At 37.7% G+C, this 25467-nt stretch overlaps 1 protein-coding gene and 1 long non-coding RNA gene across 2 annotated transcripts; one reads left to right on the forward strand and one right to left on the reverse strand.

Annotated features, from left to right (window-relative positions):
- Positions 1–4617: 4617 nt before the first annotated feature.
- Positions 4618–16942, forward strand: LOC129264599 (amino acid transporter heavy chain SLC3A1-like). The gene is made up of 10 exons (XM_054902501.2): positions 4618–5499; positions 7597–7797; positions 10883–11025; positions 11564–11689; positions 12017–12292; positions 13013–13122; positions 13489–13696; positions 14306–14440; positions 15133–15258; positions 15833–16942. The coding sequence occupies exons 1-10, from the start codon at positions 5121–5123 to the stop codon at positions 16169–16171; spliced, it is 2043 nt and encodes a 680-aa protein (XP_054758476.2). The 5' UTR covers positions 4618–5120; the 3' UTR covers positions 16172–16942.
- A 2276-nt stretch (positions 16943–19218) lies between these two features.
- Positions 19219–25315, reverse strand: LOC135154752 (uncharacterized). The gene is made up of 2 exons (XR_010294162.1): positions 25105–25315; positions 19219–21098 (listed from the first exon to the last, which is right to left on the reverse strand). It is a non-coding gene; the product is annotated as an uncharacterized LOC135154752 (long non-coding RNA).
- Positions 25316–25467: the final 152 nt, after the last annotated feature.

Here is a 25467-nt window from a genome sequence, read left to right on the forward strand (position 1 = left end):
GCATTTGTCTATGGTGTGTATAGCATACATGTACTGTGCGGGTTGTGCGTTACACATGTGGTACTCGGTGGTACTAGTACATCGACGCGCATAAAAAAAGGGCGCGAAAATGAGCGGGAGGGGTGGGGGGGGGGCAGGCGGGGAATGCGCGAAATCCGTGTTGAACACAATTATTAAGTAGACAGGTTCAAAATGACAAATGATATATATATACGTATAGACAGACAATGTTTAGTGACTGGGCAGACATATTTTGAAATTATACAAAAAGATAATATAGTCCTATTAAAAAAAAAAAAACACCAGCGGCCACCCCCGGCCCGACTACCTTCAAGATCAACAACAACGGCCCTGCTTAGTTAGTAATTCAGGTCGCAGGCCTTTATTATTTTAGTCATGCCTTTGGATGGCCGAAAGTTAGTTAGTCAGAAACCACAAATGGTGTTAGTCAAGCCTGTCTTTTTACGAAATACGAGTACTAGTCCACAGCTGAGTTAGTCGTGACAAGCTTTATAGGCCCAGACTAACAAAGTTAGTACCTTGGTAAAACGGGAATTTAATCATGCTTTTTGTAACCAATGTTTTTTCACTTTCATTAAACCACGGTTAAAACCATGGTTATATAACAATCATTTTCAAACTATCATAAAACCATGGTTAAAATCATGGTGTATAACCGTCGTTTTCAACCTTGGTAAAACGCAAATTTAACCATGGTTTTGTAACCACTGTTTTTACACTTTCATTAAACCACGGTTAAAACCATGGTTATATAACCATCATTTTCAAACTATCTTAAAACCATGGTTAAAATCATGGTTTATAACCGTCGTTTTCAACCTTGCTAAGACGAATGTTTAACCATGGTTTTGTAACCACTGTTTTGACACTTTCATTAAACCACGGTTAAAACCATGGTTATATAACCATAATTTTCAAACTATCATAAAACAATGGTTAAAATCATGGTGTATCACCATCGTTTTCAACCATGGTAAAACGGAAATTTAACCATGGTATTGTAACCACTGTTTTTACACTTTCATTAAACCACGGTTAAAACCATGGCTATATAACAATCATTTTCAAACTATCATAAAACCATGGTTAAAATCATGGTGTATAACCGTCGTTTTCAACCTTGGTAAAACGGAAATTTAACCATGGTTTTGTAACCACTGTTTTTACACTTTCATTAAACCACGGTTAAAACCATGGTTATATAACCATCGTTTTCAAACTATCTTGAAACCATGGTTAAAATTTTGGTTTATAACCGTTGTTTTCAACCTTGCTAAGACGAATGTTTAACCATGGTCTCGTAACCAATGTTTTTACACTTTCATTAAACCACGGTTAAAACCATGGTTATATATAACAATCATTTTCAAACTATCATAAAACCATGGTTAAAATCATGGTGTATAACCGTCGTTTTCAACCTTGGTAAAACGGAAATTTAACCATGATTTTGTAACCACTGTTTTTACACTTTCATTAAACCACGGTTAAAACCATAATTATATAACCATCATTTTCAAACTATCATAAAACCATGGTTAAAATCATGGTGTATAACCGTCGTTTTCAACCATGGTAAAACGGAAATTTAACCATGGTATTGTAACCACTGTTTTTACACTTTCATTAAACCACGGTTAAAACCATGGTTATATAACCATCATTTTCAAACTATCATAAAACTATTATTAAAATCATGGTGTATAACCGTCGTTTTCAACCATGGTAAAACAGAAATTTAACCATGGTATTGTAACCACTGTTTTTACACTTTCATTAAACCACGGTTAAAACCATGGTTATATAACCATCATTTTCAAACAATCTTAAAACCATGGTTAAAATCATGGTGTATAACCGTCGTTTTCAACCTTGGTGAAACGGAAATTTAACCATGGTTTTGTAACCACTGTTTTTACACTCTCATTAAACCACGGTTAAAACCATGGTTATATAACCATCATTTTCAAACTATCTTAAAACCATGGTTAAAATCATGGTGTATAACCGTCGTTTTCAACCTTGGTAAAACGGAATTTTAACCATGGTATTATAAATACTGTTTTTATGCTATCATAAAACCATGGTTTAAATCATGGTTTTATAACATTGATTTCCAACCTTAGTAGAACGGGAGTTAAACCAAGGTTTCCTAACCATTGTTTTTATACTACTGTGAAACCATGGTTACAACCATGGTTAAATTACTATGGTTTTTTTCACCAAAGTAGAACGATGATTTTTTCATGGTTTTATAACTATTGTTTTTTAACTTTCTTAAAACTGTGGTATAATGATGGTTTTTATAACCATGGTTTTAAAATCGTCATAAAATGACATTTTTATCATGTTATTATAACTATGGTATTTTAACAATGGTATTACCATACTTCCGCCACACATTTACCTTGGTTATGATTTTAAAACCATGGACTACCATCGATCCATTGTAAAACCGCCCCTAACCATGGTTATACCATGATTACGGTTGTAAAACCATGTTTTTTTTTTATAAGGGACTCGCCTATTGGACTGAGCACTCGAATTCCAGTTCCCAGGGAGTGGAGTGGGGAAAGTGACGGGGTCCATGGTGTCCACCCGGGCCATGTCTGTTTTTAGACAGATCTAACAACATTTTCGGGCGTATAGGCTTCAAGCCCACACCCCCTACCTCCGGGGGTGGGGGGCAGTCAAAATAATGTACACATGCGTGACCAAATTATTTTCAAACACCCCATAAACGAGTTTTTCTCTGTGTGCGAAATAACCCCAAACAAGTTTTTCGCCGGCTTTATTTACACATTTTGGCCTTTAAACAAGTTGTCGCCAGACTTAGACCCCGGGCAAAAAGCTTGGGGGAAAACATACCCTAAACACGTTTGGCTATATATCTAGTCTTAAAAATGACCTGCGATTTACCATTGACCAGTCTTTCAAACCACCCTTTAAAAAAAATCGGTGTTTTTGATACCCTTAAGGCCCGCGTCCAAAACTGAAAAAAAAAACTTTAAACGCGTTTTTTTTTTGTTCACGCATGTGTACAGCAATATTATATATTTGACCCCCCCCCCCCCCCCCCCCGGCTTCAAGCATGGACCTATTGATAGGTCCCTGCTTCAAGCAAGAAGGGAGTTTGGAAAAAAAAATTAAAAAATGATCTTTAAAAAATTATGCCATATATACAATTCGCTAGAACTGAAATAACATAGAGAGAGGGAGAGAGAGAGAGAAAGGGGGAGGGGGTGGGAACAGGGAAGGGGAGATATTGATGTATTAAGGCAAGAATACATGTTTGAATATTCAACTGATTTTTTTTAGATTTCAAAGAGCTAGATTGCTTTAATTCAATTCGAGTCCCGTTTTGTTAATCTCTGAAATTTAAAGGTAGAAAATTAATGAGAAGCATGGTGAAACAAAAATGGGATTGACCATTGTATGAGACCAAAACAGGCAGGAATACGTTGGTTTACCAAGTGCTCCGCCTCCGCAGATGTTTCAACGACATTGGCATACTGCCAACTTACTATCGCATCGTACATGATGCAATAACACGACTTTGACGAAGGTATGATATTCATATTCAATGATGATTCTTGAATTCATACAAGAGAGGCTTATCGTTATATCAGTTTTTATAAGAACAAAATAATAGAGTTTCTGATTTTTTTAAAGTAAACAATCAATATTTATTCAATAAGAAATTATCCACGTGAGGTTAAACAAGTGATATGTGATTATCTTGACCTGATTTGTATAATGTTTCACACTGTTCCCTGTGTATAAATGGAACGGTCAACCGTTAAGATTCCTGCGTGACGTCAGACGATGCCGAGAATCGCTTGGCTAGTCTAGGCAACAAGACTCTTTTTCCAAGGGAGGCGGGACGCGAATACGTTGACAGTTTTTGCTGAATCAAGTTTGCTTTCTTGCCAGGGGCCGCGGAAGCGGGGGGCTGGGGAGCTTCAGCCCTCACTTTTTTTCAAAAACCATGTACAAAAACGTAAAAATTACCATATGATTGTGATTTTTTGCATGGTCAGCCCCCCCACTTTTGGCTCAGCCCCCGTTCCGTGGCCCCTGCTTAGGCTGCTTTCTACCTCCATGCTTTCATTCAAGACGATGACGTTACTCGTATAAGCACACCCCTTTCTATCATAATATGATTACATATAATACATATTTGAGTGTCAATGTTTAGGGGATTACTATTATCTTTAGATTAATTCATTCATTTTCAACATACAATTAAGTAATAATTGAAAAGCAACTAAAATGAGTGAATCCATGCAAATGGGCAATGTCGGTACTGCCTTTTAGAAACCTGTATCACTTATCCAAATCTGAATGAAAAAAAGAACCTCTTTTATGACCAACTGAGTGACTCAAAAAAAGGAAAAGGTCACCATCAAAGAAACATTTACACTATAGACCCTGTCAAGAAGTAAATTATAAAAATGCTCAATTTTCATGTAATAAAATAACACAGAGAATGAGAAGCCGAGAGTGAGAAGTAATTAAAGCACGACATGGAATAGAAGATGTACAGATTTCAAGAACGATCGATGCTAATTTGATGATATATGCTCCCCAGGGAGTGAGAAGTGCATATATTGTATGCGGGCATGCAAGGATGTATGCAAGGGTACCACAATAAACACATCTTTTGCCTGGATCAAGGTCATTTTTTCAAATATTTTTCTTGTGAATTCCCATATCTTGACAATAATTCCGGGTAAGGGGTAATAATTCAGCCGGTAATTCAGCCCTCTCAGTATTAAGAGGGTCTGAAAATCATAGACTATATTCGGAAGCTGTGCACACGGACCTCTTATTTTGACGTATCGGCCGCGTGCTCAAGCTAGCATGCATCGCTCTCGATCTCGTCTCCCGCCGGCCGCGCCGGTACCGCACCCATTCATAACAACAACACGATAGTAAATTCGCTGACGTATACGCGCCATTTACACAAGCGCAGCACATTGATATAGTACAGACACCGGCCGGTGAAACTCCTCGAAGAAAATTCCAAGACAACGACAAGAGTGTCGAATTTCATCTTCTAACTTGAACTTGAATTGGGACTTCATATAAAAGCCAAGATGGGCGACGACAGAAAGCCAGAATATGATGCAAAGTACGAAATGGCTCCTCAATCAGAAGCCGATCTCGAAAAAGGCGAAGTGAAGATCGCTGATCCCAGCGATGAGAAGAAATCTGCCGACGTGGATAATGAATGGGGTGGCTTGAATAAAGCCGAGCTGCTTGAAGTTGCCGACACCCCGTTCTGGAATTGGACCCGTAACATCTTGCTGATTCTTTTCTGGGTTGGTTGGCTTGCGATGCTTGTTGCTGCGATTGTTATTGTGGTGAAAGTACCCCGATGCCCAGAAGTTGAGTGGTGGGAAAAGAGTGTTTTCTACCGAGTTATGCCCCAGTCATTCAAGGATAGCAACGGCGATGGTTATGGCGATCTCAAAGGTAAACACCGACATTACTTTCCATTTTTTCATAGTGTTAATTGATAAATAATTTAGTTTTATGTTATTCTTACAAGCTTATTGTATCATTATACTGAATATGTCATATTTAGATGAATAGGGGTAAACATATGGGGTGTAATGTGCGAAATGGAGTGGAATTTCACGTTTGCTTTGGTGCGAGGAAAAATGATGATGCAAAGCACGCACACCGTATACGTATACGGTGTGCGTGCATTGCGCATGGCGTGGCCGACATGGTTGAGTAGTTTCGCCGGTTCGAACTGGTTTCAACCAGTCTGATAATGCCGGGTACGGAGTTTTCGCCAAGGGCAAGGATGGAGAGCAACTCAGCTCTGTCGCGCGCTGATCATACTCGTAACTTGACAAAAAGGCCGCCTGGCCAGGATTTACGGAATTATTGGTATAGTGAACACACAAGACGCTTTAAACAGGAGGCAAGGGTGTAGATCTAGTATTAGTCAACTGCAGTACTAGTATTAATTAGTGTTGTGTTAGAAAAGAAAGAGAGAGGGAGTAAACTAAAGAGAGAGAGAATTAAAAGACAATTAATAAAAGTGTTTTGCCTGTGAAACCATACCCCATCCTTTATTACAATATATTTAAGTTCTGTTGTAAAAACAAGTTCAAGTTTTATTTAAACCAATCAAACAAACACAGTTAAACAAAGAAAATAAGAAGGCATGATAGGTACGTTTGGGACCCCATAGAAGCAGAGCATATGAGAGGGGCCCCTTATATACATTGCAACAATAATATGATGAAAAATGTATACAATGATAATCTAGAGATTTAATGAGAAAAATACAAACACACGCACACATGGTTTATCAAGATTCAATTTAATTATAAAAGAGAGGGGTGGGGGATCTTTTAAAATGGCACTGTAGTGTATAATACATGATGTACTCCACACCAGACCTGCTAAATAAAGTATGGTAATAATAGTAATACACCAGTCGTACTGTTGTACTTCATCATGTCATGAGATGAAGAGAAGGAATAATAACACTGGGTCGTGACCTACATGTACATGAACCCTGTCCCTTCAATTTTTTCCCCCAGTCAGACAGACCTGTAAGGTGATTGTAGGAAAAGAAGAAGAAAAAAAAGAAAAGGAGATAGAAATGGGAAGATGAAAGAAGTGTATAAAAAACACAGGTAACTCCCTGCTGAAATCCAACATCTGCTTAGGTTAAATCAGTTTTGTTAAAAAAAATTGACACCTTGGAATCTTCTTGGCACCTCCCCCCCCCCCCCCCTAGAATTAGAAATACATTGGCAGTGATTCTGTTTAAGAAGTTGCAGAGATCATATCAGCATTTCCAATTTCTGGAACTTGGGACATAATTTGAGGAATTTGAGATTTTTTTAATGGCACGTTTTGTTTTGATCTTGCTCTAGATTTAATGGGTTTTGTGGATTTTATTTCTATGAATTTCTTTTAGAAAAACGCACCAAAGCATTCATGTACATGTATGATCCAAAGATTTGCTTCCTCATTGTCCTACATGTATAAAGCGTATTGTAGGTTTATAACAGCACATTTAAAATGTATTGCCAGATTCCAGGAAATCTGAGAGTTCTTTTCATGAATAAATAGCAGGATTACTGTGGTTTCTCCTATGGCTTTGGAAACAGCTTGGTTGGGTGCAGGGTGCTTAGCAAACCATTTGTCTGTTTTCAAGTTCTTCCATTGGGGGATTCATGGCTTTTGATTGTTTCTGTCAAGTTTGTGGGAACTACAGGTACATGTATGCTTACCCAAAACAACCCTTCTACATGTATCTCATGTTTTTGCATTATTGTTTTTACATAATAAGGAAGGTGGTATATTTCACTGCTTTATAAGACCAGACCTACATGTAAGCAAAATAAACTCAATTTATGAATTCCAAAGTGAACTTGTTTTTCTGTATGTTTGATATTAATTAAACAGTATCAGTATCAATTTTGCATCTATATTCTCACCATCTTTTCCATGTACATTGTATTTGTAGGGCCTACAAAAATTTGATAAAAGAGAATTTACAACTAATCTTAATTTTTCCTGTGATGTTTCAAATTTCTGTTGTAGGACTGACCAAGAAACTAGACTACGTTACAGGCATTGGTGCTGGTGTGTTGGTACTGTCTTCCATCTACAAACAGTCTGAACAGCAACAGGACCTGGGTCAAGAGGTTGTGGACAGGCTGGTTGTGGACTTCACCAATGTGGACTCCCGTCTGGGAACTCTTGAAGACTTTGATGCCTTGATGACCGCTGCTGAAGATCAAGGTGGGATCATTGTTTTGGTGATGTTTTTGTGTGTGTGTTTTTTTGGTGACTTTATAAATTGTAATTAATTACAATATATCTTAATTGCCATTTTAAATATTTAGTTGTAAACTCGTAATAATTGAGAGCCACAAGTGCATTATAATAGGAGCGTTCATGACTACTTTTTATCAGAGCTGCTTGACTATGAAAGTGATACCTTTTTGTAATTTCCTAGATAATTGGTTATATACCAGCTTGGCATTTCCCAGTGAAAAGCTGCCGAGTTCCTACGGGAGTTTACAGTAACAGTATACTAAATAATGTACAATTGATAAACCTTTTGCAAGAACGGGCAAAAAGAGACAATAGGCCTTTGTACATGTAATATGTCTATAGAGACCCTTCAAATGGGGTAAAATATCCTTGCAGGAGAAGAAAATTGGGGAGAAAACTGTACAATGTTTCATAAAGAGGTGAAAAGGAGGTCAAACTCTGCTTATTCTATGCAGATAGGCAGTTAGTGGCAATAAAACTGTCAGCTTACCAGATGTAAAGTGGACTTTGTCTTCCTGCCTTTGTTAGCAAACTATAAACATTGTTTGAACAATCACTATCTTGTTTTTTCTAAAGTGATATTGCCTACATGTTCAATGAGTTTGTCCAGGGCCGGCCGGGTCACCCTGATATTTATCTTTGAACCATTGTTTTAGCAAAGTGCATGTTGAAGCAGGTGCTTGCACCAAGGAGCTTCAAACAGACTGTTCTAGTTGCATGCCGCTGTGGGCTCTGAGAAAAGTCGTTAACATTGAATTACAGTCTGTTCTTGCAGACTAGGAACTAGGGGGTACAGAGTAGTCAAAACAGCTCAGATTTTTCAAGTCAAAAGGTTATGGGAACTATGCATACAATGGGTTCTCAAACATGTTCTCCCAAACAGAAAAGCTGTGGAATGTTTAAAAGACCAGTATTGTACATACACTGTTTTTTACAATCAATGTATATGCGAATGTACAGTCAATGATGTACATTTAAGCCTACTACCCGAGTGTCTTACTCCTAATATTACTCTCATTCTTTATGTATGTACAAGATATCCACAAAAAGTAATATGTAAAAAAAAAAGTGATGAAACAGTAGGTACATGTAAATAGAACAGATATCATCTAATATTGCAGATTAGTGTATGTTTTTTTCTTTCTTTCTTTTGGATGGGGGTATGGGTGGGATGGGGGTATGCCAATGAATATATAGCAATAAAGGGCATGCCATAGAATAAAGATAAAGATTTGAAGTACAAAGACACAAGTTCACACAACCTTGTTCTTGTTTGTCATGGTGCCATTTGCTCAACCCAGGCAGGAAGCCTGATAATTGTCTCTACCCGCAACCATCTGTTGTTTCAGATCTTCCTTTCCTGGTATTGTGTTAGTTGACAATGCCAAAAAAGTCACCCTGTAAACACAGATCTCCATACCCTGTCCTATCCCTGAACTTTAGACAGTCCCTCCTACATGATGTACATGCAGTCTACAGACACAGCCCTTGATAGGTGTTTTAAAGAGTCTGTAGCCTGAGACTATTTGTAACATAACTGGCATACAGGCCTCCATGGACCAAGGACATGAACAGGACATGCACAATTAAAGGAGAATGAAACCCTTGGAGCAAGTTAGCTTTTGTGAAAGCAGAAAAATCAAAGAATAAGATCAACAAAAGTTTGAGTAAAATAGGACTAGCAATAGAAGAGTTATGAGCATTTGAATGTCGAGATCACTAATGCTATGGAGATCCTCCCATTGGCAATGCGACCAAGATCTATGATGTCACAGATGAACAACTCTCCCCTTTTGGACACTGAAAATATACCCCAAAACATCTCTTTTTGCTCATTCTAATCATATGACAAACGATTCATCAATGATATAATTTAGTGAAACCTCTGTACTTGTCCTCTCATAAAAAGAACACCTCACTTTGTGATAGACTCTATAAAAGTGAGAATATAAGTGAAATAAGTACTAAAGTAATGAGGGAGTTGTACGTGTGTGACATCACAGATCTTGGTCGCATTGCCAATGGGATCTACATGTACATGGCATTAGTGATCTCAATATTCAAATGCTCTTAACTTTCTTATTATTCATTCAATCTTCCTCAAACTTTCAACAATATGTTTCTTTGATTTTTCTCTTTGATATGGATTCAGCTGGTTTCAAGGGTTTCATTCTCCTTTAACATTTGACCATGGATGGATATATTATTCTGAATGATTTGACCATGACTAAAGTATGGGTGCACATTTTAGAAACGGCTTGAATTTAGGGACATGCAATTTAATCTACTAAACTCATTAATTAGTTTGTTCTGCTTGTTTTCTGCCTTCCATATTTTTATGTCAATTTTAATTCCTGTAATAAATTGTAAATGACATGATCCCAGCATGATCTGCCCTGCATCATGGTGTAGTCATAAACAAAATATCAGACAGTCAAGGACGAATATAGTACATGTACATTAATAACAAGAAATTTGTTATTCAATATGCTGATGCAGTGTAACCCACCAGCAGATTGCTCATGTTCCCTGAATTTATTATTACATATGCAGAAGAGTCTTTATTATATATCAGGGTACATGTACATAATGGGGTTGGCCACGTACATCCCAAGTACATGTATTTATATGTAACCAAGCATGCTGTTCTCTGAAATTGAATTTGTTGATCGTGAAAATTGTCTCAACTGAATATCCTCATATTTGGTCAGCACTAACCCAATTTGGAGATTATAATGATCTGCACATCTAAGCAGTAAGCATTTACATCATTGTTCAAGAAAGTTATTTAAATAAAACATATTTTTAACGAAAAATTCTTACGGTACTCGTACTTGCATAAAATGGAGGTCTGCATCAAAATAGTCTGCATTCAAGAGCTTGGTCTTCATATTTTTGATTACTTCATTGTTTATATTTATGCTGGCTACTCTATTTGCCTGTTTCGATCGTGCAAAAACAATTGATTTATGAATTAATTTTCCACTGTTATGACTTATTTATGAGATACTATTTATTTATCTCTCCTTATAAATTTTTTTCTTAACAGGACTGAAAGTGATCTTAGAATTTGTCCCTAACCATTCCAGTAAGGAGCATCCTTGGTTCTTGGCCAGTCGTAACAGGACTGGCAACTACAGCGATTACTACGTATGGGAAGATTGTGATAAAACTAACCCACCAAATGACTGGGTAGGTCATTCGTTCAGTCACACACAGTAAATTTGTTCGATGCAATGTTCACATTTACTTTATTTTTCATTTTGATTCATCAAAATAAGTTATTAAATTTAATGGTATTTGAAGAGTTATCAAGTTTGCTTGGTTTGGAGGAGATTCCTAGAGTCTAAAAGAATTCAGCATGAATTGAACATCTTTTCATTTATTTCATTGATCTCTCAATATATCCTTAGCTACTCTTTATTCTTACACAGTATGGTAGTTTCAGTATTGGGAAATGGTCCACCCTCCCAACCCCCTCAATAGATATGTACCCCTATTCTAAAAAGCCATATGAATTTCACAAATAGATGTTAAATATCAATGAATTAGACTATGTATATAGCAAAAACTAAATGAATTAACAAAAATTAGAAGTGATGATAATGAATTAATTATGCCTAGAAGTAATTGATACAAGATAAAATCCTTATTTGACCAATGCTAAGATGGAAACCAATCTTTTTTAGTTTGAAATTTTTATTTCTGACTGATTGTTGTTTTCTTGCAGCTCAACAAGTATGGAGACTCTGCATGGACCTATAATGCTGTCAGGGGTCAGTGCTACTACCATTACTTGACAAAAGATCAACCAGACCTCAACTACGACAACATCAACGTCCAGATGGCCATTCAGGTAAGATCTCAACTTCAAGGGTCAAGTCCACCTTATAGATAAGCTGATTTGAATAAATTAAAACATCAGATAGGCATATCACATAAATATAAAAATATATATTTAATTGTAACAAAGTATTGATATTAGATTCTTAATTCACAAAAGGTTCCTTTCAATTTCTGTGAACTTTTATTATTGACATTGTACTAAGACAGGAAAATCTTGTTACATTAATTCCCACATTTTATCTGATTTAAAAGTTTGAACACATGTCACTGTTATATGCAAAGATTTATGTTTGTTTCACAGGAATCATTGAAATAATTGTTGCCTTTTATATTTCAGGATGCCTTCAAGTTCTGGTTTGAGCGCAGGGTTGATGGATTCGTTTTCAGTGATGTTGACTACATCTATGAATCTGGTGATGTCGCCACAGCCCTCGGCAATCGTCGCCGCCGCCAAGCAGGAAATGAGACTCAAAGTCCAACTGCAAGTCCAGCTAATTCTACAACTGTTGCAAATCAGCCAGAACCCACCAGCGAGCCAGAACCAACCAGTCAACCAGAGCCTGCTACTCAATCAGAATCAAATAACCCATCTGGAGGCGGGGCCTCGGCTACGGTAGGTGCTTACTTTCCTGTATATTTGTCATATACACAAGGGTTTTAAAGAGCTGTTTGAGCCCTTGTTCCAGATAAAATTAAAATGTCTTTTCCGCCATTGTTTTATATTGATGAAGAAGTTGATTTCTTGTTTTTATTGTGATTATAAATAAACGGAACACAAATGAGTGTATGGGACTTCATCACTAGTGTACCTAAGGGGGGGGGGCAGACTGCCCCCCCTGACGAGTCACAACTCATGCAGGGACGTATCCCTGCCCCCCTGACAAGTCACAACTGATACAGGGGACGTGCCCCCCCCCCCCCTTTTGAGAAGCTAAAATAATAATTTGTAATGTAAAAATGCAATAAAAAACAGACATGTACGCCCTCTTTAGAACCTGAAGACCCTTTTTTTTTTTTGCTTGTCAACTTTTTTTGTGGTAAGAAATCCTTTTTTTTTTTTTTTTTTTTTGGCTTGTCAAATTTTTTCGCGGACGAAATATCCTCCAAAAAATTTGCCCCCCTTCTGGAAAATCCTAGGTACGCCAGTGGACTTCATGCATATGTACATGTACCTTAAATGTTCCATTGGGCCTTAAAATCTCACATTATGTTTCGTATTGCAAATGTCAAGGTATGTTTTCTTCACTACCAACTCCATAGGAATAGATTGAAAAAGCCCCTTTAATCAGTTTTAAGATCAATAAATCATTATCTTTTTTTTCCCCATCTGTAGCAATACTCCTGTGTTGGTGATTCTTGCCCTGGTGTCCAAGCCAAACTTCACAACCTCCTTGTAAGCTGGAGAGAAGTCTTCAACGACAAAAGCTACCTTGGAAAGTACAGGTGGGTCATTTATTTTTTTATTTTTTTTGGACAGTTGGTTTTATTGTTATTGTTAGTTTCAATTTGGCGCAAATGTAATTTGCATGCCCTGATTTATTACAACCAACCAGGGTCCTGTTACATTAGTACACTGAGCTGTTTGGCTGCAGTTAAATTTATTATTCACATTCATGTATTTCAAGCATTTGCTCTTGTTGGAAGTTTTGTGATGCTTTTCAGGGATGATAGTTGTAAAGCTCTTTGAAATACAAAGGAATTTGTGTTTCATTTTATGTCAATATGCCATTTATCACTTAATCCCCACAAATTCCTCCTTTCTGTCCATCAAATATTGCAAATTCATACAAAGATTTTTTTTTACTTCAGGCTCATGGTGACGGAAACCGAGAAGGCTCCTGCAGATGCTGTCCTCCAGTTTGGCAACGGAACCCGCGAAGCAGACTTGGTGATCAACCTTGGCTTTGCTAAGGCTATAGATGGCGCCCCAACAGTTGACACTATCCAGGGTGCTGTGGCAAGCTGGTTAGCCGCCAAGGATGATGATGCTTTTGAAAACAGATGGAATACTTGGACAGTAAGTGGCGATTCTGATATTGCTGAATACTTGTATACATTAATCCATTGCTTACTGGAAGGAGCTTATCTCTGTAAAAAAAGTCCAAGGGAATTGCAGAATTCACTTGTTGATTGATTGGCATAGATGTACACCAGTAGAATTTTCTGTGCTATTAAGCTAGGTCTTGTCCTCGTTCGCCCAAATGAAATGGATATTCCATTGATTCTTCCCCCAATGCATCTGAAGCATAGGGCTTAAATGGGTTCATGATCGAATTGATCAATTCCCTTTCAAATTTGATCATGGAAACAAAATATACCAAGTCTGTACAAAAGAATTACACATGGCCTAACTTTAAATGAGATAAAATGGAAGATGTACTTATCAGAAATTAAATATATTAGATTTGAAGAAAAAAAAAGTGCCAGTAAAGATGCATTAGACTTAAAATTGAGTTTTCCAAACCACCAACCCCCCAACACTTATTTCTATGAAATGAAAGTAGACCACATGAAATTAAACAAAAGTAGCAGATAATTTGTGATACTTTTTACCAGTACAGAAACCCCCTCTGTTACTGAGATTACTCTAAAGATGAACCTACGTGTGTTTTTTTTTATCATGCAGCTTGGTGACGAGAGGATGTCTCGCATCGCTAGCCGTGCTGGAGAGCAGTTTGTACGCTCACTCAATTTCATTCTGCTCACCCTTCCTGGAGCACCCATCACTTACTATGGAGAAGAGCTTGGAGCCCTCGATACGGTATGTATGCAAAATAATACTCTTGACCATTAGATTCTGCTATTTCACCATGGTCTGCACAAGAATCGTTGCAATTTCAGTAGGCATTGCATGGCAAATGGAGGCAACAGAATTGCCATCATATTGGTATCCATTTAGTAACTCCTGATCTGATTTACTTCTGAAATAGTTAACCTTACTTAAAAAAACATGTACAACAATCATTCAAGATACTGTATACAGTAGGATCGATCCTTTCTTTTCTCAGCTTTTGAGAATTTACAGGTTACCCAAAACACAAAAAAAGATAATTACTGTTTACAATCTCCTTGATTCTCCCATCGATGAACTCTGCATTGCATCATTAACCTGTTCTTCGTGAAGTCTAATATTACTTACCCTCTCAGAATCCATGTGAGCCTGTAGTATTGACTGCGGTGTGCAGTTCTGTTTACTTTTGGACATATCTTGTCTGTTCACAAATCAAGATACGTGTAGTTGGTTACACTAAAGATTCTGTGAATCCCCAAATCATAAGGAACCAGCCGCTCCAAGCATGATCTGAAGAATTAACACAGTATTGCTATTTTCATAGGACAATTTCCCAATATGTGTTCATGACTGACTATTCTACGGATAGTATATATATATTTTCACATTATTTGTTTTATTTGATGTGTTAAATAAGATAAATCCACTTTGTACCTCCACAGAGTGCCGCCGGTGACGATGCTTTCCGTGGACCTATGTACTGGGCCAACTTCACCAATGGTAACTTCACTGCAGCCAATGCTACAGCCTGGCAGTCTCTGCCTACCAACCCCAAATACAGTGTCGAGGTGAGTTTCTTAGTCAGTATTTTGTTTGTGTGACAAGTCCAGAGCAGAAGCTTCAATGAAGCATACAAAGACCCGTGAGAAGTGTGATTGAGAAATGGCTTCATGCAGATATGGGTATGGGGTTCTGATTTCCATATAATGAATCAAATTTGTATACAAATATAAGTTGGTAAATATTTTTAAGTATGTTTGGACAGGTAGAGTAACAAGACTGCATCATCCTTGATTAAAACAATATATTGTAAAGTCATTTTTCAAAGTAAATAGTGCTGGATATAATTGGATGTGAAATTGCATAATTATGTTTTGATTTTAATGAACCAGTCAAATGCTAAGTACATGTAATATGCATTGGGATTTATGAATGTGATGCTATTTTATTGATTTGTAAACCGTGCTTCTAGGTATGGGGTATCGGCTGTATAGAGATTCGACTCTTCATATGTGTATCAGTAGAATGAAAAAAACAACAACTGATGAATGAAGGCAGGCTTTTCACTTAGGCTATCATTTTCTCCCATCTGCATCGTTGACTGATTTATGATCCCAACATTTTCCCTCCCCCTCCCCACAGGTTCAAAGTATTGACAAGAAATCTCCATTCTCAGTATACAAGGAGCTAGCAAGCCTACATGGTGAGCCATCAATGACCGCTGGAGAATACACCATGATCCACGCCTCTGAATCAGTCTATGCCTACCTTCGTCAGTTCCCAGAATGGCCCGGCTACCTGGTCATCACCAACTTTGGTTCCTCCTCCGCTCCGGTCGACTTTGAAGTGAAAGTCAAAGACCGTGTTTACACCGAAGGAAAGTTCAAGCTAAGCAGCTCTGGCATGATGCCCGAGAAGAAGTGGGTTACCCTGTCCCAGCTTACTGTTGAACCAGCCACCTCCGTCCTCATAGAGGTTTAACACATGATTTGATATATTATGTCTTTGTCCAATTTTGCCTATTTTCTTGAGTAGTTATCACGAATGCTGTCTTTCAGCTAAAGCCCATAATGTTTCTGTAAAACATTAAAATTTTATTCTTCAAACCGGTATTTCTGCATTTGTGTAGATGAAAAGTTGCAAGGGTTCAATTTCATGGTTCCTGCAATGTTTTTTCTGCTCCAACTAGAAATGGTATTTGGAGTTTTCGTGGAGACAGACTGGTGAAACTGAAACCACTGTTAATAATCACGTCCAGCGTTTTATTCCTCTCTGGCACTTAAATTTAATGTTGATAACCCTTTTAATTTGTGGGGAACATTTTTGGTGAGGGGTTATTTTGTATCACAATTAAGCGCTGCCTGCGCCATCATTAGTGAAGAAAAAAGATAGTGAGATGGCGAACTGTCTGCATTATTAGTTAGAATTTTAGCACAGAAGAAGCAAAAACACAATAGCACCAGTTTATTGACAATACAAGTGCTCAGTTATTAAATCATTCTTGTGGGAAAAAAAGTGGAAACATGTGATACTCCTCCAAGGAGAATGACATCAACGACTGGAACCTTTTTTTTTCTCTCGAGAACTAGAATGTAACCCCATGTAACTGTCCCTTTTTTGGAATGTTAAGTGTACCCATGAGAAGAAATGCTCCCACAAAGCTGATTAATCGCCTCGGGAAATAAAATGGATGTATATGCCTGTCCTCAGATTTTGTTTTTCGTGATTAAAAGATATCATCCCTTTGAAGTATGTAAATGGTGTGTTTGTAATTTCTGTTTTGATGTTCATCTACTGTAAGATGAGAGAGCTTTTAAAGAGTTGTGCACTTTGATGATGAAAGTAGATAGCAAACAGTTGATAAAACATGCGAGTTTAACAAGACAAATTAAATTGAATGAACGTGTGAGGAAAGATATGGGTTGATAGTGTTGTACTTAGATTTAAAAAAAAAGTGTGGATGTTGTCTCCTTTCTTTCCCAAAATACATGTAGATAAGATTAAACTAAGTGTTTTTAGTTTTGCTGTTATTGCTCCCCCCCCAAAAAAAAAAGTTGCTACTTGTGCAGTTGACCCCTAGATATGTCACTGAATGCAAAATGCAAGAGTTAAATTGAGAAGTGAGATAGATTGATGAGGATAATGGGTTTTTAAAAGGAGATAATGTTCACTAAACATGCCATTGACAGAACTACCAACTGCTAATATTCCTTTTTAGTGTGTACCCTATGAAAATACATTTACTAAAATTGCATTTAATGCAATAGAGTACTACACTTGTCTTTTGGGGATGAATTTAAGTATACAGTTTCTTAAAAAACACTCTCAACACTGGTTGTGTGGTAATAATTTACACTATTTGGAACAATGATACTTGCTGGAAAAGTATTAACATAAATTGGGAAAGCCCATGATTTTGTCTTAAGGGTTATGCACAGTCGGAGAGGAAAAGCTAAATTTCAGCGACATGTGTTCAGTAAACGTAATCTGACTCCCGCACGGTAGGTCCGATCGCCATAAATTTGATATCAAAATGTGCGGGAAGGATCAGAGGAAAAAGTCTTGAAATTTTGTTTCGAAATATTTAGGTGTTAGGAAGTATCGACAGGGAGGGAAAATAATGCCCCCCCCCCGGAGTATTAGGGTTTAAAAAAAAACATTTAAATGGAAATAACGAGGTTGTGAATCTATGCACTGAAATATCATTTATTAAGGATCAGATTTCAGACAATGTACAATATTGTGAGCTGTTGCCTATTAGATAAGGGAGATAAAAATGGATAGTCCTATGGACGTTTCATGAACAGTTTCATTGATTTTCACTGATTCATTCTCAGCCAATCAGATGCAAAGATTTCAGTAGATTGTATCAAATATCGGTTGAAAATACTCACAAATCCGTTTGTGACACAATCCCCAGGATACAGGAACCGATATGTGAAAAGGTAAAAATCTGAAAACGAATAGATAGGAAGTAAAAAAGAAGGAAGACGGCAGAGAAAGGGAGCGAGAGATGGTCCCGGGAGATGGTTAGAGTTTGAGGAGTGGGTGGGGGTGTGTGTGAAGAGAGGTAGGGCGAGATAAGAGAATCTGGCCCGTATTCTGATAGCAGGTTTAACTTACCCTAGTCTAAAGTTAACCCTGGTTTAACTAAACCTCACCTCTGCTCTAAGTGTAGTTCATATTATTTTGGCATTCTGATAGCCAGGTTTAGTTAGTTAAACCTGGCTATCAGAATACTAAAATAATCAAAATACGAAATATGGGGTTTATTACCACACTTAGACTAGGGATCTGTTAAACCAGGGTATCAGAATACGGTCCTATGTGTTTTTGTGGGGGGGGGGGGGGGGGGGGGGGTATGCGCTTTCGTGAGAGATAAAAAAAAGAAGAAGAGGAAGGAATACATCGTCTACCATTACACGCATGGAAAAAAATGTACAAAGAAACTCTTGTTTCAAAGATGAGAGAAATGGGGGAAGATTAGCTTTTAGAATTGAAGCAGAATAGACTAAATAACTCCACTTTAATAAAGTCAGCTAGTGACAATAGGGCAATTCCGTAAAATAATCAACCTTTTTGTACATCCGACTCCCATTTTTCTCGAGTTTTACTTTATTTCATAAACTTACCAAGTCATGATTATTTGAGAGCATGACAGACTGTCATGAGAACCAGAAATCAAGAGAGAAAATTTCATGAAAGTCTCACGTACATGGGGTCGGTCGTCCATATTTTATGGAATTGCCCGATAGCTATTTTAAAAGCAAAGGAAGAAGAAAAGGAAGAACAGCATAAAAGAGAGTTCTGGGTTGTGTGACAGGATACCCACCGTATTCAATTGAGAAAACGTGACGTTATTTGAGCTCTTGCCGCCCCCCCCCCCCCCCCATCTCAAAATATCCTGACCCCACCCCCCCTGATCCGATCTACTATATCGCACTTCTCAACATTCTCAACTCGTTAACAGTATCACTCAATAGAAAATTGACAAATTCAGTACAAACCAAACAATGTGTTTTCATAAGTTCCAATGCTTTACATAAGTTTAATGCACAAACTTACACAGTACAAATTTTTCATCTATTCTAACTAATGGAAATTTCATCTAATTCTAACTAGTACACATTTCCAATTTCCATCTAATTCTATCTAATGCTCATTTCAACATTTCCTCTATCAAGGCTTGAACGAAAGAGGCAGTTTTCACGTTCTCGATCCAAAATAAGATACAAGTCAACGAAAATGCACGAAAAAAAATATAGTACGAAACGAATCACTAGAATGAAATTGAGTATTTTAATTCTTATGTTAAATTATTTTAAGAAAAAAAATGGCAAGATGTGTAACATACGAAGTGGGTTATTCAATCTCTGCAAACAATTATTCACAAATTTAGTATAGAAAGCCCGAAAGAATCTGTAAACATGATGACAAAGCAAGAGTGATAACTCTTATTTCCAATTGTAACTTTCAGTTTTACAATAGTGGCAACAGCCTCCAAGCCCCCCCCCTACAACTGTACGATCTGTATGACGGTGCCTGATACTATTTACCATTGTCGATTTTCGGACACATTTTCAGGCGCTTTCGTATCAATATGTTGTCATCGGATCATTTTGTTTATTTGGATAAGAAAGTGAAACAATTATGTATATTCAACATATCTTATATATCGGGCATGGGATATCAATGGGACACGTACCTGTATTTTACCTTTCGAAAGGGCAAACTCTCAAATACCTTGCTAGCTGGGACTCTTAACTTGTAAAGAGCCTTTGTAAATAATTAAAGTCGCTTTATTATAGGCTATCAGGTTAAAGATTGTCCCGTAAATCTTAAATTATTTTTAACTTTAACGCCTGTGGTTACATTACTTCAGAGTACCTAAGGTTACATGACATGGTTATCCCCTAACTCGTTCCCGTGAGTAAATAAGTCGTTCCCTAGCTTGACTTATAACTCGGTCCTCGACTTATAACTCGTTTCCTCGACTTATAACTCGTTTCCTCGACTTATTACTCGTTCCCTTGACTTATAACTCGTTTCCTCGACTTATAACTCGTTTCCTCGACTTAAAGCTCGTTCCCTTGACTTATAAATCGGTCCTCGACTTATAACTCGTTTCCTCGACTTAAAACTCGTTCCAATCGAACTAGTTACATAAATTATTTAAGTCGAATGAACGAGTAAGGGACAAGTAAGTAACTCTTGGGAACAAGTTAGGGGGGGAAATGCCATGTCTCCTTAAAGCGGTTCTTAGAGGCCGCTCCGTATATGGTCATGACTCGTGTTATAGTCTGGGAGGCACATGGAACTCGATTATCTTTACATCGATCCTCACATTGAGACTTCATCTCGGTAGCTTGAGAAATAAATCCATCTTAACCTCTGATTCTAGAGTCTGGTCTTGAAATTTTAAAGAACCCCAGACGATATTCATTGTCGGATAGGAATATCCATATGTTGAATAAAATGTGGAGCGAATGACGACGATCTACACTCTATCGTAGTAGAGCTTGACTTCAACATCGCCCAAGACGAACGTGCACAAGGTTTGGTCTCCAACCAGCTCGCGAATGAGCTTGACACCGCGGCCGGTATCGGTGATCACCAAACGATCGCCATCCCAAGCAGCTGTGACGTCCGCCTCGATCATGTTGCCGAACATGACGAACTTGCAAGTTTTCCCGACCTCGACCGCGTTGACCCGCTCGCCCATCGAAGTTTGACTGACGATCTCGATGCGGTCGCCATTGTGTCTCACCTCGACTGTGAGTTTGGAGATGAAATTGGGTGGTGGTCGCTTGTCTTCGGGTATTTGAAGTTTTTCGAGCAGTGGCGAGAAATCGTCGAATTTAGCGACGGCCCATTTACCGGAAAAGTCGACAGGCATGGTGAGGAATTTCTGAAGGAAAGAAAGAAAAAAAAAAAATTATACCAATGATAACGGATATTTACGAAAATTTGAAACCTCGATCGATCTTGCCTTTTTGTTGCTGGTACTGGCTTAATTTGTCACAACCATTCAGGGCAAACATTAACCATGTCATCAGAAGTGCCGTTTTGTAGAGACTTTGCCTGACATTGTGCCTCACATCGACCACTATATGCACGTCACCCTGCTCTATCACAACCGTTCTATCGCGTTTTATTATCATTATTATTTGTTTATTTGGTGGGGGATATGACTGAAGAATAGAAAACGCTACCGTGATTATAGAAGCTCCGCTATAGAAGTTGGAATGCATAATTTATAATGGTGCGTGATATATCATTCATTCATAAGCCAAGCTGGTTAATCAGCGGGATCTTTCCAGAGGCCCGTAACACAAAGCTTAGCAATGATCGTAGAACATTTTTCTACGATTGATTCCATTGACTACAATGTACAATCAATCGTAAAAATCAAGTGTACGATCAATCGCTAACCTTTGTGTTACGGGACCAGGACCATTACAGTTCAGTGTAATGTTCGTATAGAAGAAAAAACCCAAAAGGATCACTTAATTCGATACTTACATTTTTTTATGTTAATGTCTGACCCCGACCGCCTCGTTGCCATCAGGTTCTAAATATTTGCTGAATAGTTGTACCCGCAGCGAGTCAAAATGATAGTTTGCGTTTAAGCACATTTATTTGTTGTAATATTTTCTTTTCGAGAGAGGGGGCTGGGTCGGAGTCTAATAAGAATACCAGCCCCCCCCCCCCCCCCCCCACTTTTGATCGACGGACTGCCACTGGTCCTGCCTCTGGTGACTATGCGTGTGTTAGTAAGTCAGGCATTCCCATGTGTAATATAATATTGACCATACTGACATGTAATGACCATGATCATGTATGTCCGCAAGCAAGAAGGGGGGCCGGGGTAGCTAGGGGTGTTTAAAAGTATGTCCCTTCTCTTTGCGGAGAGAAAAATCCGATAGAGGGTATGCCTTATCGAATTACAAATAGCATATCTTCTCACTATGGAACTCCACTCCTGTGCAGACATTTTTGGGGGGTATGTGTGGTAGGGTGTGTCAAAACCCCAGTCTTTGCAGTACTTGATTTACCCGAGTTTTATCGTTTTTTATATAATTTTTTAATCAAAATTTTTCCTTTATAATCTATAAGCAAAAAACCTTGCTGAATGTCTAAGCTTTGATAGCATACAAATTAATAAATGAATGTTATATTTCAGGATAGCGTCACAGATCCATATCCAAGTTGACCTTGTCCTCCCAGTCATGAACATAGTTCCAGCACAACAACCACTAAGGCGTGCCCTTCACTACCCCACCCCTCCTTCTTCTTTAAAATCCCTTGTTGCGCAACTCATGCGCAACTGCACGAATCAAAATGCTGATCTTATAAATACCAAATGCGACTTTATTTTAGTGCCTTACTGGTTAAAATGTTATTGTATGAAATTCTGATGAGGACATGATTTCTCTTTCCTCATGAAAGATGATATATGATACGGTATACATATAGGCCTACACAGTAACGTATGAACGAATACAAAATAATAATGACCAGACGTCGCGTAGTAGGAAAAAAAAGTTGCAAGTAAGCGAAGCGTGTGAGCAAAATTGTTTGACATTCTTGGTACAACAATCGAATTTTGTGATTGAATTTGACATACTTTTCAGAATATTATATCATATTTCACCCTTTTCTTGTTCGTTTCTTTTTATTTTTCTCCCTTTTTTCTGGGTAGTAAAACTTTTGGGGGACATATGGCCCGATCGAAACCACCAATCTGTACGCCAGTGGGCCTTTACATAGTGGTTTAGACTAGATCTTCCCATTCAGCGGAACTCGATTTCTTTCCCATACTATAATGTACCTTCATATCAGGAAGAGCGCAGCGAGCGAGAATATAATATTGTAATTGAACTGTCGTTTCACCTTGCTTGCTGCATTCACCTGCATGCTTTTTATAAGCAGCTAGTGTAGTCTTATTATTATTACAGTGAGTTGAAAAAAAAACGAACCCTTCTTTGTGGCAAAAATGTAATTTCTCCAATCAAAATATCCCTGAAATCCCTATCAAATTCATATCACCTCGCTGTTCGTATGCCTTTGCCTGTGTTTGTGTCGGGAGGGGCCGGGTGATGATTGTCACATTAATCTACACAATCATGTTTTATCAGGGTAGAGATTGGGTAGGATTATTCTTTAAGATAAAATCTAACCTGTTATCAAAATACCACATAAATTCTACCGGCAAGGAGGAAATAAATAGCAGGAACTGCACAGACCCTGAAATTCAATCACTGAGAATAAGAAAAATAAAACTAAAGATATGCCTAAGAATTATGTCGCTTCCAAATAAATACAAATTTCCTGCTTTTATTCTTTCATAACAACTTTCGAACTCTAACAATTCTTCTCTGCTCTCTTACCAAACACATTCTTCTTTTTTTCCTTCGTATAAATTGAGAGAAGTAGCCTATAGAGATAAGGGCATGCGTGGTGAGCCAAAAAAAATTGAGGGGGCCGCGGACATGGCGTTACATGCAAATCTTCGACATTTTATTTAAAAAACCCAATATATATATTTCGGCATAACATCAAAAAAAAAAAAATCATATTTCACCCTTCTCTCTTTCCCTTTTTTTTTTTTTTTTTTTTTTGGGGGGGGGGGCAAGCCCCCTAAACTGTACGCCACTGGAAGGGGGCAATGGAGTGTGTGTTTGGGAGGAGGCGCGAGGGGGAGGGGGTTATGTTTTTCTTCTATTCAATTAACAAATTGGGGTTTTCTTCCTAATACTTTGGCAATGATTGTCCTTGCTCTTACCCGATCATGTGATCATGTCACGTGATTTGGCAAAGGAAGCAACGGTAAAAGTGACATTTCCTGTAAGTGATCAATGGCTATCATTATTCAATGTCATGGAGTAATCTCTTTCATAACATTATCACCTCATATTAGCAAAATTAGTTTTTTAGTTATAGGCCTATGATGATGTTTATACGCATAAAATATGAGTAAACAGCTTGTTAATATTAACACCTTAAAATTTGATATGTTTTGTCCTAGCCAGAGGTATTTCTTACGCCCACAAAAGAAAACATCGTGAACTCTCTGGTGATGTTTTATTTTTGAACTCTTATCTTGCAAATTTTGTTATAGGATATCAGCAAGGAGCTTCCAACACAGCTCCTTGATATCAGACACCTATAGACAAAGATTACATCCTGAAAAATATCCAGCTCATTCGATTTATACTAAGAAATATTATTTTGTGGAAAAAAAAAGAAAACAGAAAAACACTCAGATGTTTTGTTGCGGATCAGGCACCCGAAAAAATAAATCTTCTTGTAAAATCGCAAAACTTGTCTTGTAAAACACATTTTATTTGTTCATATCCTCCACATCAAAACTGATTTAGGCGTTCATAATTGATGGATTCGATTAGTGACCCACCCCCTACTAAATACATATCAAGTATTGATCAATACAAATCCGTTATATCCAGTATATGGCGTATAATAGATGGGGACACCCCTCCCCACGGAATGGAAAATTGGGGGAAATAAGAAAAAGGGAAAGGGTGAAAGACCATTTACCGAACATATTTTTTCAAATTCTGTAAAAAAAAATAAAAATAAGGTCAACTTTTTTCTAGCTCACGACTCAAGAAATATGCCCCATACCTACCAAGTTCTTCCCCCTCTTCTATCAATGGCTCATTAACCCCTCTGAATCCAGTCTATAAATTCTAAAGATATCGCTTTCACTGAATATTTACGGTTGCACCAGATGCACGAGACTGTAAACAAAATAGTGATTGAGTTTAAGGAAGGAGTTACCAGTTTAAGTGTTTTGAAATCTACAAAAGAAATTCGGACTATAAATTAAAAGGCAATTATTAGATTATGTACGTGGACACAATATTTGAAACGGAAAGTTAATGATTACTTACAGTTTAGCTTATTCGGAGCAGGAACACGGCAAATGAGACGGGATAATGATATGTGCAGGCCAGTGACTGACGAAATAACTCGATATGTACACGTCAAGTGCCTATATGGATCTCGGGATAGATATTTGCTCATTTAATTTATCCGGCGTCGGAATAGTGGTGCGGGTACATAATGAGGGGCGACTCACCAGGAAAGAAAACTGGGCAAGTCATCCCATCTGAGCAAAACATTTACGCCCTCTTTAGGCAATGTTAACCTAGGGAATTCCTGATTTTACATTTCATCGACCACTGCCTCTAATTCTGAACTTCGAAAATTATAATTGTTTCATTTCATTACTAATCATAATCAGACTGTAGCCG

The sequence above is a fragment of the Lytechinus pictus genome, chromosome 7 (genome assembly GCF_037042905.1).
Source record: "Lytechinus pictus isolate F3 Inbred chromosome 7, Lp3.0, whole genome shotgun sequence".
In the NCBI taxonomy this organism is placed as follows: domain Eukaryota; kingdom Metazoa; phylum Echinodermata; class Echinoidea; order Temnopleuroida; family Toxopneustidae; genus Lytechinus; species Lytechinus pictus.